The following is an 18137-nucleotide window of genomic DNA, read 5'->3' on the forward strand; positions in this document are numbered from 1 at the left end:
CCCAGGGATTCCCAGTGCATCATTTACTACTGAAGCTAATCTGATGAGGCTGCAGCTGCAGATATTTCTCTTTCTCATTCACTCTCTCTCACTTCCTCCCTTCTCTTTATGCTACAAGTCTCATTTCCGTGTCTTTCCTACATTCTTCCCCTCTCCTCCTCCTTTTGTCCTCTCCATCTCAGATGGCTTGAGCCCTAGGGGCAAAGAGGGTGTAATTTGAAGCCTCTGAGCATTAATTAAAACATCAGTCTGGCTCTCAGGGATTAGCTGTGCAGATGTCTGAGTCTCTGTCTATTTTTCAGTTGCACTGTGGCTACATGATAATCTCTCTCTTTTCTCTCATTCTCTCCTGCACTGTCTCTGCTTTTTGGTCTCGTTTTCACTCTCTGTTTTTGTTTTTCTCAGGGCATTGATGAAGCATCCAGCAAAGACAAGTGAGTGTTTTGGCCCCAGTTTTTGTTATTAAGGTGTCTTTTGTTATTAGCGGTTGACCGGCAGACTGTCACTGTAGCGGTCTAACTTTAGAGCCCACTGTTGGTTTTATACAGTCAGATCCAACCCAGCACTAATGCACATATTAGCTCTGAGTCATCCTGCCTGTCACAGCATAGGCCAAGTCCCTCATACACACTCACACACAGATGCAAACACACACCACACAGTGACCTATTGTTCCATCCACCTCATAGCCGCTGCGCTCAGGAGGCCCTGAACCCTGAGGATGAGGTGGATGAGTTTCTTGGACGAGCCATCGACGCACGCAGCATCGACCAGCTGAGAAAGGATCATGTCAAGAAGTTCCTACTCACCTTTCAGACCCCCGACCTCGAGAAAAAGGTTGGTATTTGATTGGAGTTGGTTTGAAATTCACCATAATTCCCTTTCAAATAAACAATACATTATTTCTTCTTTAATTGAGCTACAAGGCAATTTACTCATTGATTTTCTATTTTCAGTACTCCAAAAAGGTTGATGATCGTTTTGGGGGATATGTGGCCTGCACACTCCTTGTTTTCTGCTTCATCGGTCTCATTCAGATTATCATTTTCCCAAAGTAAGTAGGTCTCTTCGATAAGTCGCCTTTCCCAGGTTCCCAGTTATACTGAATTGTGGACAGGAAATGTGGTCTTGATTAGTTTAAGAGGAGTTAATGAGAGTTATACATCCTAATGAGCATGTTTTCTTCTCTTCCACAGAACAACACTTATGCTTGGTCTTTACATCAGCATCTTCATCATCCTCATCAACATCCTCTTCATCTGTGCCATCTACTCCTGCATCAAAGTAAGAAACAAAGGACTTCACCACCACTCATATGACTCCTCTTGCAGATATCGTCAGATAAGAGTCATTATCATGTGTCTTCAGCCAGCATCACTAATGGTATTAACTCTCTCTTATCTGATCTTCTCCTTGCTGTCTGTATTCAAGCTCTTCCCAGCTGCCTTGCAGACTGTAACCAAGAAAATAGTCCAGTCTCGTGCAAACAGCACACTGGTGGGCGTCTTCACCATCCTCCTCCTCTTCATTTCCTCCTTTGCTAACATGGTAGGGAATACAGCTCTTCATTTTGTCATTTTTGTATCATGTAACAGTTGTGATTGTTGGTTCAAGTTATCTCCCCACAATGAAATCAGGGAAGGGGCTATGTTTCATTTGTCTGTCCTTACATTAATCTATCATACACTAAATCTCAGATGTTGCTGATGAGATCTGAAGAGATTCTGCACCATCCTGGATTTTCTTTTTAAATTAGACCGATTTGCCTGAGGGGGCGCTGTAATTAGGGGTTGAGCTGTAATTCATCATAATCCGTCACTGTGACAGATGGGGTTGTTGAAATCAGTCTATTTTTAACCATCACATCTTTTTTATCATGTTTACCAACACTATGTAGACCTATTTAGCTTTGCATTTGTGTATGTGTGGATCAAAACACGCTTAATGCCAGCACCACTGTATATGCGAAATTACAAATTATGCCATAGCCAAGAAAATAGTTAAAAGTCATGGAAAGATTAAAGTCATGTGCCGACTGTTTAGCAAAGATTTTCTTTACTGTGTACCTGATGTGCATCATGAATATGTTAAGATATTAGGTTTGTTTGTGGACAGTGCAGGACAGTTGTTACTCTCTTTGTTCAGGCTCTGTAGCTCCACTTCGAGCATGGAGTGTGATTGGCTGCCTGCAGGGTTGTTTCAGCCTGGGATTGGTTGCTCTGTGTCATGCTCCAACATCAAGCTAGCCAATTTAGGTTTCATAAGGACTTATTCAATAGCTTGCTTGCTCAGGTCAGCAGCTGCTTTCTCTACTTCTGTTGAGCATTAATCAGTCTGCTCATTTTTTGGACTCTTTGTTAGACTACTATTGTATTTTGATACATTCTAAATTTGTAAAATTATATCATGTGAGTATAAAAAGTATGGTGCAGAAATTATTTATAATGTAATGTGACTGAAGGCATTTAAAATGTTGTATCAAAACTTAAAATTACATGACTGAAGTGACAAATATTTCTTCAATATTTTTGGATGTATTACTTGATGTAATTTACACCATTATTTAAATAGCTTGCTCACCAGAGTGTACTGATAACTATTTATCAAATGTAAAATGTCCCACCTAGTACATATCTTGGTCCAAATGCTTTAGTAACCAATAACCAAGTGATCTTCATCAAAAACGTTTCAACTCTCAAACATGGATATTGCTATCTGGGGACAAAGTATTTACATGTTTTATTATTGTAGCCTTCTTTCCCCAGGATTACATTTGTGTGTGTCTCTTGCTGTTTCACCTTTATTGGCTGACGGTTAAATGACAGACTGTGTCCTCCTTTCCTGCCAGTTTACCTGCAGCAGAGAGAAACTGAAGGACTGTGTGGCCGACGAGCTGAACACATCAGTGACTCTCTGCCTGCTGCACAACCTGACCAAGACAGCAGAGGACGGTTTGACTCTGTGTTCCAGCCAGGCCATGCCCTGCCATTTCCCCGAGGTCAGTCCCATAACATTTTAGCATGTGTGGATATCGTCTGTGTGCTCATACAGCTTCTGTGCATATGTGTTTATCTGTGTGCATGAAAAGTATGTTTGAATATTCACCTAACCTTCCTCCTCCTCCTCCTCCCCCTCTCTACTGCAGTATTTCAGCTACAGCGTACTGCTGACCCTGCTGGCCTGCTCCGTGTTCCTCCACATCAGCAGCATAGGGAAGCTGGCTCTGATGCTGCTCATCCAGCTCACTTACCTCCTGCTGGTGGAGTGGCCTCAGGTGGCCCTGTTTGACAACGCAGACCTGCTGGTCATTGCCAACACCCTGTAAGTCCCCTGCCAGGAACACACAAATACACTCGCTCTTTCCTAATTTTCAACCTGAATAGTTCAGCCCCTCTGTCACAATACTGTGGTTTAGGTTGGCCTACTTTTTTTATGACAAGGTTTACATTGTTAAAGACCTACTTTCTCAGGTACCAGTTGGACTCCTATTTTTTGAATATGTTCTCATTTGTTTTCCTCAGGCAAGTATCACCTTTGATGAATGATTCTCTACAACAGTAAGTTGTATTATTTTATGTTGTACTGCCTAATTTCAGTGACTCATTTGGTTTGTAACATGACTTTCCCTTATCTACTTTCCAGGTCTGGTTTCAATGAAACTGCAGAACAGTGGTAAGTAGCTTTCACTTGTCGTATGTCGCATGTGACAGGTTGCATTGATTTTACACTCACGCAAGACACGCATTCATCACTCTTGGCAACTCCTCTTTCCCTCCTCAGCCTGGAGAGCGTAACCAAGGTGTCCCTAAAGGTCATGACCCCTGTAATCCTGACGGTGTTTGTTCTGGCTCTCTACCTGCACGGCCAGCAGGTGGAGTCCACCGCACGCCTTGACTTCCTCTGGAAGCTGCAGGTAGATTAAACAGTTTCATGGGTAAAACAGAAACAAAACATTTTGACTTGTCATAGCAGGAAAAGCACAGGGTTAGTACTAACGTTAACGATGGCGCCGTTCTATTCAAGTTTCCCAGTAAGCCATGAAAGTGTGACAGTGAGCTAACATACACAACACAAGGACCCTGAACCTGAAGCAGCTAAAAGGAATTTAACCATCATTCATTTTATTATTTACACCTGCGCTTTTCCCTACTGTGACATGTCAAAATGGCTTCAATGTAAAGCAACACCTGTACTTCAGGAATCCAGTCACATGACATTGAGACTGAGCAACCGCATCTCTCCCCGTCCTCTCCTCAGGCCACAGAGGAGAAGGAGGAGATGGAGGAGCTGCAGGCGTACAACCGCCGCCTACTCCACAACATCCTGCCCAAGGACGTAGCCGCCCACTTTCTGGCGCGGGAGCGTCGGAATGACGAGTTGTACTACCAGTCATGTGAGTGCGTCGCTGTCATGTTTGCCTCCATCAGTAACTTTTCTGAGTTTTACGTGGAGCTGGAGGCCAACAACGAGGGAGTGGAGTGTCTCAGGCTGCTCAACGAGATCATCGCTGATTTTGACGAGGTGAGCAGAAGATGAATGCAAATTAAATGAGTGTAGAAATCATAGATGTTTTTTTTAATGCTGCTTACGATCACCTTTTCCTGGTTTTCTGTGTTGCTCTGCCACTTATCAAGCTGTTGACCTATAGCTGAAGTGCTGCTTGTTTGTTTGTCCCATTTTTTCTTCTTCTACACCGTTGATTACTCGTCTCTAGATCATCAGTGAGGACAGGTTCCGTCAGCTGGAGAAAATCAAGACCATCGGCTCCACCTACATGACAGCCTCTGGACTCAACGACTCCACCTACGACAGAGAGGGCCGTTCACACATCCTGGCTTTGGCCGACTACGCCATGAGGCTTAGGGAGCAGATGAAGTACATCAACGAGCACTCCTTCAACAACTTCCAGATGAAGATAGGTAAGCCGAGAAGATAGAGGAGATTGGTCTTGAAAAATTATATGATGAATCGTCTGGTATCTGTTTAAAAAATCCTTTTCCCGTTCAGAGGAGAACTACAGTAATCTACCTCCTTAGAAACAGCATTATAATTGAGTCAATGTGGTGTAGCTAGTATGATGTAACACAGCCAGGTGATTTGTTCTCAGGGTTGAACATGGGGCCGGTGGTAGCTGGTGTCATCGGAGCCAGGAAACCCCAGTATGATATCTGGGGGAACACAGTCAATGTGGCCAGCCGGATGGACAGCACAGGAGTACCAGACTGCATCCAGGTACTGCACACAACTGTCCTCAGTACCTCCTCAGTGGTTTGTAACATTCACAAGAAGCATATAGCAGTTTTAGTTATTGTTAAGTGAATCAGCCAATGCAGAATACCAATCCAGTTACTTAGAAACGAGTCATAATGCTGTATCAGTAGTCATTCCAGCATGAAAGTGGAATTCATACCAAAAGCTTACACAAGTTCTGCACTTTTATTATCTTCTGCATTGTAAAGAAAATGTCCACACCACTGACGTCTTTCCTCAAACTGAGAGATGTCTATCACTCCAAGGCATGTGCATTTGAAAGTATTGTTTGTGTTATCTGAAAGAGACAAAGTCCTTTGCCTGTTCTCTGTACAAAAGTCATACAGATACCAGTTTTACAGATACAATCAGTGCACAGTGCTTCAGCATAAGGATTTAGGTTCAGACATCTGCTCTACAGAAGTGACCTTGAGCAAGAATCCCTGTCAGCACCGGACATGCTGTTCTCTACCAGAAATGGTGTTCTAATGTCCCTCTGGAGGAGGGCATGTAGCTAAATTTCAATAACCTGCATTATCCTCATCTTTAAGAGGGAAATCTTAACCACCGTGAACAGGAACCACTGTTCCCCAGAGAAGCTGTCAGCCAGTTAGGGTAGGTTAGTAAAGGACAACATTAAGGACAAGATGTCCACCGTCTTATTTATCATCTCATTCATGCATATATAGTTGATGTTAACACTCATTTTGAAATGTGTGAGGAACACCAACCTAGCTAATACCAGTAGTGAGTTTTTTTTTGCCCCAAATGAAATCCATAAATTGGTTGCGAGAAAGACGACAGTCAGAGCAGTGCTGCCATCTGTTGTACAATATGAGTTACTGCAAATCAAAATGCCCTCTATGATACACAGTATATAACTAGTAGGGCTGAAACGAATGATTATTTGTCAATTAATTTTTGGATTACTTTTTCAATTAATTGATTCATTGTTTAGTCTACGAAATGTCAGAAAACCTGAGCAGAATACCCATCAGATGTTTTGTTTTATTCAACCAACACTCCAAAACCCAAATATATCCAATTTAGATATATGATGAATATGAAACACTGAGAAGCAGCAAATCTTCACATCTGAAGTGCTAGAAAGTCTAGTCCAAACACTCCCCACTAGTGAATGTATGGCATTTAATGTATGCTTGATAAATGACTTAAACTAAATTGATTGTCAAAATTACATTTCTGTCATTTGACTATTTGTTTCAGCAACAATAGATAAGTAGATCTCTTTTGCTCTACTTTGCACTTCTTTTTATACTGCTTTTATCTATATATATATAATATTCCCTTCTTAATGTTAAGCCCTCATCACAGTCACTTTGGGGAGATTTTTCTATGTGAAACTGGGACTGACAGTGTCTCCTGGGAGGGTTGAGTGTCTCACGTCCTGGGTGTCAAATGTCTGTGTCCGCTCTTAGGTGACCACTGACTTATACCACGTGCTGGTCAACAACGGATACCAGCTGGACTGTCGAGGTGTTGTCAAGGTGAAGGGGAAGGGGGAGATGACCACTTACTTCCTCACCAGCGGTCCCCCGGGCAGTTAACAACAGAGAGGTCGACCGCAGCGGGACTCCCGCTGCACTGACAAGACAGAGACTGCAGAGAGACTGAGTGGTCAGCTCGGCGATGAGCACCGAGGAGCGGTGCGGACACACTGGGGACAGGAGACGGCCAACAGAGACGAGCTCGGCCTGTCTGTATGTTGTCACGTACTCAGACGCACACATGTAGGACGCTGTTCATGTCTGAAGGCTTTTTCCCAAGCTGCTCGAGTGATCACAAAGCCCAGTTGCCTTAGAACGGAAGTGGCTATGCTTGTGTTTATGAGCAATAGTACAAGTATTTCATCTGGAGTCGTTATTTATTTTCGTGCGGATGGATTTTTGTGATGACCTTGTACAAAAAAGAAAAAATATATATACAAAAAAACATAACTATGTTACTTAAAAGAAAATATGCAAGGACAACATGAAGGATGAAAATGACCAAAGAACAAATGTTTGATATGAAATACACACTAATGATTCTGTTCAAAAGTACAGTAACCTTAAGTAATTTATTAATCTTTTGACAGGAGAGGCCACGGTAATGCTAACGTTGATAGCGATGAACACTTTTTTTGTTTGGGACTTATTCATGAAGGTGAACGCGCACACATACACAGATAGAAAACACTCACAATAACCTTGGCTTGGACTTCTGTGTTTCTTATCAGGGCCTTCTTTGTTTCTTCCAGCCTGTGATTAGCCACAGTCTGGACACAAGGCTTTTACTGGTTCACTGAAATGTACGTTGGATTACTCGCTCCCTGCAATGTATTTTTGGTTCAAGCCAAAAACAGGAAGTTTGAAATGAAGGAAGAGCAGTGCATTAGTATCACGGTACTGAAGAGAAATTGTTAAACTGTTATGAAACATTTTATATTAGTGTGTGTGAGTACCGTATGTATGGGTGTTTGGGCGTGCGCGTGTGGATGTGAGCACACGTAGCTGAATGCTGATCTTTATCTATAAAGGGGCATACTGTAACTTTTCACTGTGAGGTTTTTATGATACTGTATGACAATGCTTTCTTGCCAAAATGGTTGCTGCGAGGCATGTTTTATATTATTCTTCTGAGTTGTGTGCCCATTCTTGATTTCTTGTGTCAGAATTATCATTTTAGGAGAATTACATCTCCGGCGCCTTTTGCTGGACTGTGATTTTGACTGATTTTATTCCAACCTAAATAAGCAAAAAGCATACGAAACGTATATTTTGGATTGTGCTACAATGTGTGAACGGAAACTGGCCCTGACAGCTTCAGGATTAACTGTATGCAGGAATTCTCCGTCTGCTCACAAGTATTGCCTTGAGATTATGCAGTTCCAAGGTCCGCGTACTTCATGGACCAATATTCACAACTTTACACAACAGTATTTAGTATTTGACCCTATCTGGTTGTATTTGGCACATGGAAGCTTGAACACCCCCCCCCCCCCCCCCCCCTTCAAAACAATAATCATATGAATGTATGTAATAATTAATTTTTGTCCACAATGAAACCACTACTGAAGAAAACCACTCTTTACATTGCCTTTGGTACTGAGGAAGGAGCTTAATCATTGTACTAGAGGCCAAATTGATTGAGGTGTATTTTACATTTAGACAGGCTTTACACATGGTGTTGATATGCTCACTTCTCTGTCCGAGCCTAAAAATGCTGCCTTCACAGGCTATAAAAAAGATCCTCCCTTTGGCTTATCCCTCTCTGTCCTTCAGATGAAAGGTCAACTAAACACTGTTGCATATTTCCTATGAAAAGTGGCAGCGTTTAAGAAATAGTGCAATGATTGATTTGATTAATTTGGATAAGAAATTAATAAATGGCTGTTTTTGCATTGATTGTGTTTATTTGTTTTATTACTTCTGTTGATGCTCTTAGAGATAAAGAGAACTAGGGCACCACCTACCTTCAAAAAGCTGTGTTGAGAGGAGCAAATTGTAAAAAGAAATCATGATTATTGCTGTTTTAGAAAAGCTCAGTGAATATTACAGTCAAATATCCCAACAATGGACTAAAAATGACTACAAACAAATGTAATCTTTCTTTCATAAAAAAAAAAGACTTCCCCAACAGCTTATTTCACAGCACAGCTTCAGCCTGCTCAGAGGTGCTTTTAATTTAGCTCTCATGTCAATCAGCAGCCTGCAATCAAGATTTCTCCCTGTGACAGTAACCTGAGAGACGCCTCCTTCTCCTCTTTTGAATAAATCAGTCTACGGTTTCAAGAGGGGCAATACAGCAGCGAGTATTTAATTGCTCGCACATGAATAATGAATTTCTGTTGAGGTAATGGCAATGTTCACTTACAGCACTCTATGCTGAACATTAATTAAGCGACATAAATTCCCACTAATCCCTGATGAAAAAGCATTAATGTTACTATAATAGGCTCATGATACGGGCACTTGTAATGTGCCTGTAATGCACACTATATACTAGGGTTTTTATGTTTTTTACACTGTGATTTTTGTATCTCATATATATTTTTACCTCTAGTAGCTTCACAATATTTTAGATTGTACAAAAATCTAGGTTTTTTTCGTTTGTTTGTTTTGTTTTTCGAGCTTTTTGTTTATTTATTTTGTAGTTTGAGAATTTGTTGCTGTTATTTCCGCATTTGGTGCGGATTATATGATATTTCAATACGGGAGCTCGTGCTCTGTTTTTAAAGTGCCGCGCGGAAATAACTCCGATGAGGAGGACGCACGCGGCCAGCAGGGGACTCACTCCAACTAATCATTTCAACAAATGGCACCTGCTCGGTTCAAAGGAGAAGCCGGGAGGCCGCGGGGCGGCTGCTGCTGCGAACTGGTTCGCTCGAAACTCCAGTCTGACAACTTCGAGAAACTGGAAAGACTGCGACGTGGTCATTTGGCAACTTTCCACACAAATAAAGACATACCGCATCAACCGGAACAGGTGTAGGCGACGACAGCCAGACTATTTTAGGTAAGTGGCGGCGTTTTGGATACTAATATTCACCTTTCAGTGGCGTCTCGGTGTCATTCGTGAGCTTGACTGCCAGGTCTTATTCATCCGTCAAACGTGTGAGTTCTGCTACCTGAGATGTTTAGGGCTTTGAATGAGTCTACATATGGTGAATGAAAGCAGAACAGTTAGAGGCAACTCTTCCTCTTTCATTTTGTTAAAATGCACCGTGTTGCTGAATTACTTTTGTCAGTGCTCCGTGTTTTGTATTGACCGCAGTTTGTTTACTTGTGCTCCAAGTTACTTTTAAGCTGTAGAGGAGTTTGTTTTAATTTGTAAAATGATTTTTCTGACAAGCACACAAGTCGATTCCGCAAAAAACAGTGAAAGGTGGCCTGATAAGACATAATGGTATTACGGCAGTCAAACCGGATTCACAAGCCCACGTGATAATGACTTAATTTTGATTGTAAGATTGTCTGATGGAATATTTTTCCTCTTGTGTCTGTGTGGCGACAACAACTTGTACTACTTGTTTGCTTATCAGAGACAAATGTGGACTGTGGTTGTTTCCCCTTTTCTGGATTCAGAGTGTCCTCTTGAATCAATTATGAAGGAGGCTGGCTTGAGAATAGAGTAAATTAATTATGACCAAGTAAGAGTGAGTCTCTTAACTGAACAGTGATCACCTAAGGACTCGCAGATGTCCCACATTGCAATGATATCCTGTTTCACAGCAGGAAATGGCCTCTTATTGTGGCTAAGGCTTGGTGAAGTTATGGTCCCGTCATGCCCCACGTAGCAAACTCTACTTCCTGTTGCAGGTGACAGCTGATCATCACTGGTTGGGTGTCTTTGGAGCAGGTGTCTAAGCAAGGCGCAGTGCGTCACTTATTAACCGGTGTGGGAGTTGCATGTTGAGCCAGCAGCGTCGCAGCCCAGCTGCTGCCACGTGGGTCCTGGAGGACTGTGGCCGGAGCAGGTGAATTCAGGTGTTTACTGGGAGGTGTGGTGTGTTTGTTCACTCTCTCCACCTCCCTGCTCTCTCCACCCACCCTGTGGGACTGTTTCCTAAAGAGACATGGAGGGAGGAACGAGATTGGCTAGATTACCTGCTGCTATGACACTTGCAGAGACGCACAAACCTGTTTAAGGGATTTTTCTCTTGCTTGTCATCTTTTTGAATGCAAGAATAATTTACTGAATGTTAAGGAGTAAAGGCAGGTAAGAGTTACATAGGAGTAGACTCGGCTCGGCTGAAACCCTCGCATAACATGCACAAACATTTTACAGCCAGCTTCTGGTTAATTAGTTTTGTTTTTTTCTGTTTTCTACAGCCTGGAGAACAACACCCATTCTGAAACATGCGTCTGTTCCTGCGCCGACGCATGTCCCCCCTGAAACTGGTGCTGTTTGGGGGGACTCTTTTCATGGTGGCCCTAGTGGTTCTCCAGAGGGATGTTGGTTCTACGCCTGCTGGTGACCCCTGGTTTCAGGAGCTGGTGGACAAGAAGGACAAGGTGATGGTCATGGTCCGAGACGCCGTCAACAACATCGGCTTCCAGATAGGAGCTCCACAGCCACCGCCAGTACAGGAGCAGCCCACCGAGGACGTCAACTGTCCCACTGGATTCTACACTCAGGCTGATCTCAAACCTCACCTTGAGAGACCACCTCAGGACCCCACAAGCCTCGGGGCTGATGGGAAGGCATTTCAGAAAGACCACATGTCCCCAGAGGAGGAGAAGGAGAAGGAGGAAGGCATGACACGGCACTGCTTCAACCAGTTTGCCAGCGACCACATCTCACTTAGCCGTAGTCTTGGGGATGACACGAGGCCTCCAGAGTAAGAACATGTTCTCAAAATAATCTGAATCTTGGACTAGTGACTGTTTTATCAACAAGTGTGCTGACATGTACACAGCAGGCCAGGTAATACCCTGGGTCTCAGCTGGGGTCATGCTCAGAGTGGTGAATTATTTACGTGCATTTTCATATTGCTTTCTCCATTATCCAAGAAAATCACTTAGTTAAAACGCTAATCTGAATGTAACCACAACAAAGCAGCATGCACATGTGATTATCCTGGATAATTGAGACTGAGGCATTATCTGTGTTGTTGTGAATACTACCACATGTTTGTCTAACTTCACATCTGAATGTGTCACAGGCTTGATAGGCCTTGAGTTATTTGCTTTGCAGAGCTTTCAAGTGGCTTTTTAAAATGAGCTGATTGTATATGGCGGTTTGCACATTGTGCTATTTTAAGTGTCAGTGAGCAGACCTTGAATATCTGCAAACAATGGTCTGTTGTAGGTAGCGCTGCAAAAACCTTCTGTGACTTTCATTTCATCAGATATGCCTCTCACTCTCACACACTTCTTTGTCTTCGTCTCTCTTTGTGTTTTGACGTGGCTCACCTCGTCCAGGTGCGTGGAGAGGAAGTTTCGTCGCTGTCCTCCTCTGCCTACCACCAGCGTTATTATTGTCTTCCACAATGAGGCCTGGTCCACCCTGCTCAGGACAGTCTACAGCGTCCTGCACACGTCTCCTGCTGTCCTGCTCAAAGAGATCATCTTGGTGGATGATGCCAGTGTTGCGGGTGTGAAAAATATAAACACACACTAATAACAAAACATACTCGAAGACTCACTGACTGGGAAATATAAAAGACGTTGGGTGACAGTCAGAGAGGCTTAGAGTTCAGTTTTATCACTTAATGCATTCTTATTTCTGCTTTTAATCAGGCAGTAAGTGACGAACAAATGTGTAAGCTCAGCAGTCATAATATTTCAATTAACGTATACTTGTAACTTCGTTTTGCTTCCAATATTTAAAATTGATTTAATCCTGAAAAGAAAACTTGCCCTTTATGTAGTACTGACATTTTATTAAGATACAACTGAACACTTCACAGAAAAGTTAGACAGTGAAGAGACATTTTTAAACAGGGATGAAGAATCACCAGGAAGCTCTCGTGGGTAATTTCTTAAATAAGGTGTCGGCAGGAAACAGCTGCAGAGCGCAAACAGGAAAAATATGTGGGTAAAGTCTCAAGTTACAAGTCATTTATTAATTAAATTGACCCTCAAGAGTATTTAGGGCAGCATTCTAGTCAGTGTAAGCTTTGAGAAGGAAACCCAGAATGATGTTCGCTTGGGATTTATTGCGCACACCGTAACAGGCAGGTGGGGATTTACTAATAGCAGAAGAGACTTATATTGAGTGTGAAGTGCAGGGAGACAACAGGTAACAGGTGTCATAAATAAAAATGACCCTGTGTATTTTATTACAAGAGAGTCCTCCTCAGTGAGAGTTGGCACAAGAACAGTTATGCTAAAAGAAGCCTCTCTGACCTATGAGTGCAGCTTTGTCATATGTTTTGCGTAGGAAAGTGTTTGGTGCTATAACTTCACTGAGCAAACAGTTCACTTTTGGGAAATGTCATGTATTATTATACAGCAGCAAAATAGTTGAGTTGTCTGTAAATGTTTATTAATACAGGAAATCGTAAAAAATGTGACTTTTAGGTGGGTAAAAGAAGCCTTCTTTTCAACCTTTTCAGCCTGTTATACCTGCTCCATTGGTTTATTGTCTGTTCTGTGTATTCGTTTATCATTAGATATATCAATATTATATACATATTGCTATGGTTTGTACACTCAGGATAGATGCTAAACTGCAGGCAGTGTTACATATTGTTAGCACAGACTATAAAGTTGAATCTGAAATTCAGATCCAGTTTGCTACATTGATTCAAGACAGTGACACCAACAGTGCTGGCAGCTAATATTTTAGGTGTTGCATAATTTCTTCTGACGTCTTCATAACGATTTATCAGTTCTGTCTTGCAAGTTGTTTTAACACCTTAAATACACACTTTATTACAGTTGTTACAGTCTGACCAGCCCTACAGAGCAAAGCCGGTCATGCACACTGCTACATGTATCATCATCTACTTCAGCATTTAAAAAGGTCCTCTTTGACAGTTGTCTCTGTCGTAAGCTAATGTGCCGTTACCCTCAGCTGTATTTACTCAGTTCCTACTGTACCCAAACTTCCCTTTTTGCTACCAGAGCAGCAGCTTACCGTTATAACGTTTAGACATGTGGTTGGTGGATTCACTTAGACTGAAACTTATGACAATGTGCGGTGTGCATTGCGGTCATACGTGCTCTTAGAGGGGAAGTGTGACCCAGTTTTACCAGCAATGTTTCCACTTCATTGCTATTTCTTCTGGCAGTGGTCTCAGATATAAATACGATGATTGTTTTTCTTCTCTGGGGCAGCGAGACGCTTTATTAAATATCAGGCTGAAAATAATTGTTTCACTGACCATTGTCTGTTGCAGCTCTGACCACACCAAGCATCATTTTGTGTGGTTCAAAGTGTGCTCTGTTGCATCTGTAACCACAGGGTGAAAGTGTACACTCTGATATAACTGCAGCCACTGGAGATCGCCTAAGACAACATTTAGTTTTAAACAAAGACCAGACAGACTAATAATGTTGTTTTTATTTCTTCAGATCACCTGAAGACCCAACTAGAGGATTTTGTGCGTCAGCTGAAGATTGTCCGCGTAGTGAGGCAGCTGGAGAGGAAGGGCCTCATCACTGCCAGGCTGCTGGGTGCCAGTATCGCTCAGGGCGAAGTGCTAACTTTTCTCGATGCACACTGTGAGAACTCACACCCACACACACTCACACAACAACAACAATACACAAGCCACAATGGCCATTTTAAGCAGCTGTGTGTAGCTCATTGGGACACTAGCGCTGCCGGGGTTAAGGTTAAAGTGTTGTTTCCCATCCTTACTAAAAGGTACATACTACTGCAACAAAGCGTCTCATATTTCCTGTAGTTCAAATATAGTTTGTGATATATTGTGAACATAATGATCATGATAATTTTGCCTAATATTGAGGTCCATCCATTATTTATCCATGTTTTGGGACAATTTAGAACTTCACTTCCATGTGGTATTTAATAAACTTATCAGTATCAGTGAGGCACAAAGCATGAATTTGGCACCTGATCAATTTATTTGAGGAAGCATTTTTGGTATCTCAGTCGTCAGCCACATGCCATCAGCTTCAGTAACTGTAAATAATTTGGTCTAGTTGTGCTCTCTTTTAGCTGAGTTAGTCTTTTAACCTTAGTTTTTCTTTACCCGCATATTTAGATAGTCCAATCGAGTTCTATCTACTTCAACAGTTCTGCCAACTTAGACATATATTATGACTTTGGTGATGTTGCACATAATTGAAAATACTGATGCAAAGGATTTACCAATTAATTGTCACTTTAGACACAAGAGTCCACTAAATATGATGTAATACTAGCATGTTCATGAGGCCTGCTTTGCCCCAACTTTCTAAACCTGAAACTGATTGTTTTTATGTGACAGAGGTTAAGAAGTCGATATAAAGTGATCTCTGTTTTTCCTCTTCTGTCTACTAGGTGAGTGTTTCCATGGTTGGCTAGAGCCCCTGTTGACCCGCATTGTTGAGGAACCCACTGCCGTGGTTAGTCCAGACATCACCACCATTGACCTCAACACCTTTCAGTTCACCAAGCCGGTGGCCACCAACCGCGCTTTCAACAGAGGTAACTTTGACTGGAGCCTGACTTTCGGCTGGGAGGCAATCCCTGAGGATGCGAAAAAGCTGCGCAAGGATGAAACCTACCCTGTAAAGTAAGAAGGATCACGTTGGTTTCTCTTCGAACATCCTGAATCATTTAAGTATCTAAAGCTTTTGAATCTGCCTATGGAAATTTCAGAACACCCACTTTTGCCGGAGGTCTCTTCTCAATCTCAAAGAAGTACTTTGAACACATTGGAACATACGATGACAAGATGGAGATCTGGGGCGGTGAAAATGTAGAGATGTCATTCAGGGTCAGTCTCTCTATCTATACTCCCACAGCTCCACATATTACTTAATAAGTCTCCCTGTCGTTATCAAGTTAGAGTCTGAATTTCTGCCTGTGTCAAATGGGATTCACAGGTGTGGCAGTGTGGGGGTCAGCTAGAGATCATCCCATGTTCTGTGGTGGGCCATGTCTTCCGCACCAAGAGTCCCCACACCTTCCCCAAAGGCACAGAGGTCATCACTCGCAACCAGGTGCGCCTGGCTGAGGTCTGGATGGATGACTACAAGAAGATCTACTATCGCCGCAACAAGAATGCTGCAATTATGGCCAGTGAGGTCAGTGTGACCTGCTGATGGGAGTAACCATGTTCAAATGTTAAATGCACATGGATACAATTCTATTTTTCATCCTTCTTCCACCACATGTTTGACTAGAATTTATTCCCCCTGCTACAACAAGTTAATATGATAATGTAAGTGAGTGTTTCTCAGATTTCTCCTTCTCTGTTGTAGCATAAGTATGGGGACATCTCTGATCGTCTGAATCTGAGACAGAGGCTTCAGTGCAAGAACTTCACCTGGTTCTTAAACACAATCTACCCAGAGGCCTTCGTTCCAGACTTAACCCCAGAAAAATTTGGAGCAGTGAGTCACGTTTCCTTTTGTCTGTACGTGGATATCGATGATATAACACACTGCATATGTTGCACAACTGCAGCTATATCTTACTGCTGTTTTGTGTCTGTGTTTGCACCAGATTAGAAACTCAGGATCTAAAACCTGTCTGGATGTTGGAGAGAACAACCAGGGAGGTAAAGCTGTGATCATGTACCAGTGTCACAACATGGGAGGCAACCAGGTACAATGACCCCTGATTCACATGTGTGAAATTAAGAATTGAAGATAATTGTTATGTTATCTTGGACAGTTAGGTCTCTGATTGGATGATTGTCTCTTCTAGTACTTTGAATACACAACTCATAAGGAGCTGCGTCATAACATTGGGAAGCAGCTGTGTCTCCATGCCACGCCCCAGCCAGACCAAGTGAAGATCGAGCTATGCCAGCTGAAGGGGAGGGGCACCAGTGTGGCACCAGAACAGCAGTGGGTCTTTACAGAGGTGAGGAGCACGTATATGAGCGCAACATCATATCTGTCTGCTAAATATAAGGCTACAGCTAGCTTCTGGTTAACTTCACTTAGCAAGGCCAGAAATATTCTGGCCCATAAAACCACAAATTGTAAAATCTGTACAAAAACCAAAGCGCAAAAACGACAAACGAGATATAATGTGTTAATTAGTGAGCTTTAGAGCTGCTGGTAGGCAGATTTTGTTATCTTCAGACAGAGCCAGGCTAGCTATTTCCCCCTGCTTCCAGTCTTTATGCTAAGCTAAGCTAACCATTTGCTATTGATCTTCTTATCTAACTCTTGGCCAGAAAGCGAATGAGCCTATTTCCCTCAATGTTGTCTTTATTCAGCATAGAATGGGTAAAGGAATAGTTCAAGTGTTTATATATTAATATTTATTTAGGCTTCTGTATTGGTTCACCTTTTCTCTGATGCTCCTCTCCAGGAAAATCTTCTGAAGAATCCCAGTAGTGGACAATGTTTACAGCTGAAAGGAGGCCAGATTCAGATGGACCACTGTAACGCTGCTGACTCCTATCAGGTCTGGACCATCACCTGACCTCGCTGTCGGCCCATCAGGTGACCTCTGGCACCTCGTGTCCCCTTCCTCAGACTCAGCTCCGAGGAGCCGACTCAACATTGATCCGGAAGGGCTTTATGCTGTGGAGCCTGGGGCATTTGGCCATACTAAGTGGACAGTTAAAGATGGAGGACAAAGTAAAGACAGTCACATCTGTTGAAGACGCTCAGGTTGGCCTTAACCGGTTTTAAATTTATTTATGATAGAAACTCAGGACAGACATTTGAAGGTGGTTGGGGACTATCAGACATTGTGGACTTTGCATTCAGGAGTGGCAGCTTGGCTGTGGTGCGGTGGCTGTCAACTTCAATGATCTTTATTCAGTGTATTTACACTCCAGCCTGGAAAATCACTATTTAGTTTTATTTTTTTTGTGTCTGACAATGAATGTTGAAATGTGACCATATGTACAAGTCTTACTAAAGAGTAAGAGATGTCTGTTTTTTAAATAAAAATTCTACTTTGTTGTGTCAGATGAATGATCATTTGTATTCTGGATTGTTTTTTTATCAGAATATATATCTAGAAAAGAATTTCAAGAGTTTTTGCAGTTAAACAGTGAAATATATTTGAGTTATAACACCTTTGTTAATTAGACTTCTACATGTGCACAGTACTAATCTTATATTACTAGAATAGTACTAGAATGTTCTTCTATGGTTGTTATTGATTTACCAAGTGTACAATATCCTGAAAGAATTATTAACTCAGACTCTGGGCTGTGATTACTGATGCCACAGATATTAAATCATTTGGATTTAGAAGTTGTCTGCACAGAAACACGGTTGCATGACTCATTTTAATAA

At 42.2% G+C, this 18137-nt stretch overlaps 2 protein-coding genes across 2 annotated transcripts in view; both read left to right on the top strand.

Annotated features, from left to right (window-relative positions):
* Positions 1 to 8657, top strand: part of LOC139288459 (adenylate cyclase type 6-like) — a 30602-nt gene extending 21945 nt beyond the window's left edge. The window contains exons 10-22 of the mRNA XM_070909761.1: positions 406 to 434; positions 690 to 837; positions 957 to 1054; positions 1197 to 1284; positions 1432 to 1548; positions 2849 to 2998; positions 3146 to 3321; positions 3643 to 3669; positions 3781 to 3913; positions 4258 to 4521; positions 4715 to 4919; positions 5108 to 5232; positions 6690 to 8657. Coding sequence (XP_070765862.1) covers positions 406 to 434; positions 690 to 837; positions 957 to 1054; positions 1197 to 1284; positions 1432 to 1548; positions 2849 to 2998; positions 3146 to 3321; positions 3643 to 3669; positions 3781 to 3913; positions 4258 to 4521; positions 4715 to 4919; positions 5108 to 5232; positions 6690 to 6818 — 1689 coding nt within the window. The 3' untranslated portion in view covers positions 6819 to 8657. The remainder of the gene's footprint in view (positions 1 to 405; positions 435 to 689; positions 838 to 956; positions 1055 to 1196; positions 1285 to 1431; positions 1549 to 2848; positions 2999 to 3145; positions 3322 to 3642; positions 3670 to 3780; positions 3914 to 4257; positions 4522 to 4714; positions 4920 to 5107; positions 5233 to 6689) is intronic.
* A 2454-nt stretch (positions 8658 to 11111) lies between these two features.
* galnt6 (UDP-N-acetyl-alpha-D-galactosamine:polypeptide N-acetylgalactosaminyltransferase 6 (GalNAc-T6)) lies at positions 11112 to 17801 on the top strand. The gene is made up of 10 exons (XM_070910379.1): positions 11112 to 11593; positions 12177 to 12349; positions 14274 to 14423; positions 15208 to 15442; positions 15529 to 15646; positions 15756 to 15956; positions 16134 to 16265; positions 16378 to 16479; positions 16582 to 16740; positions 17197 to 17801. Exons 1-10 carry the CDS (start codon positions 11112 to 11114, stop codon positions 17308 to 17310), a joined length of 1866 nt encoding a protein of 621 aa, XP_070766480.1. The 3' UTR covers positions 17311 to 17801.
* Positions 17802 to 18137: the final 336 nt, after the last annotated feature.

This window comes from Enoplosus armatus, chromosome 8 (assembly GCF_043641665.1).
Source record: "Enoplosus armatus isolate fEnoArm2 chromosome 8, fEnoArm2.hap1, whole genome shotgun sequence".
Lineage (NCBI taxonomy): Eukaryota > Metazoa > Chordata > Actinopteri > Centrarchiformes > Enoplosidae > Enoplosus > Enoplosus armatus.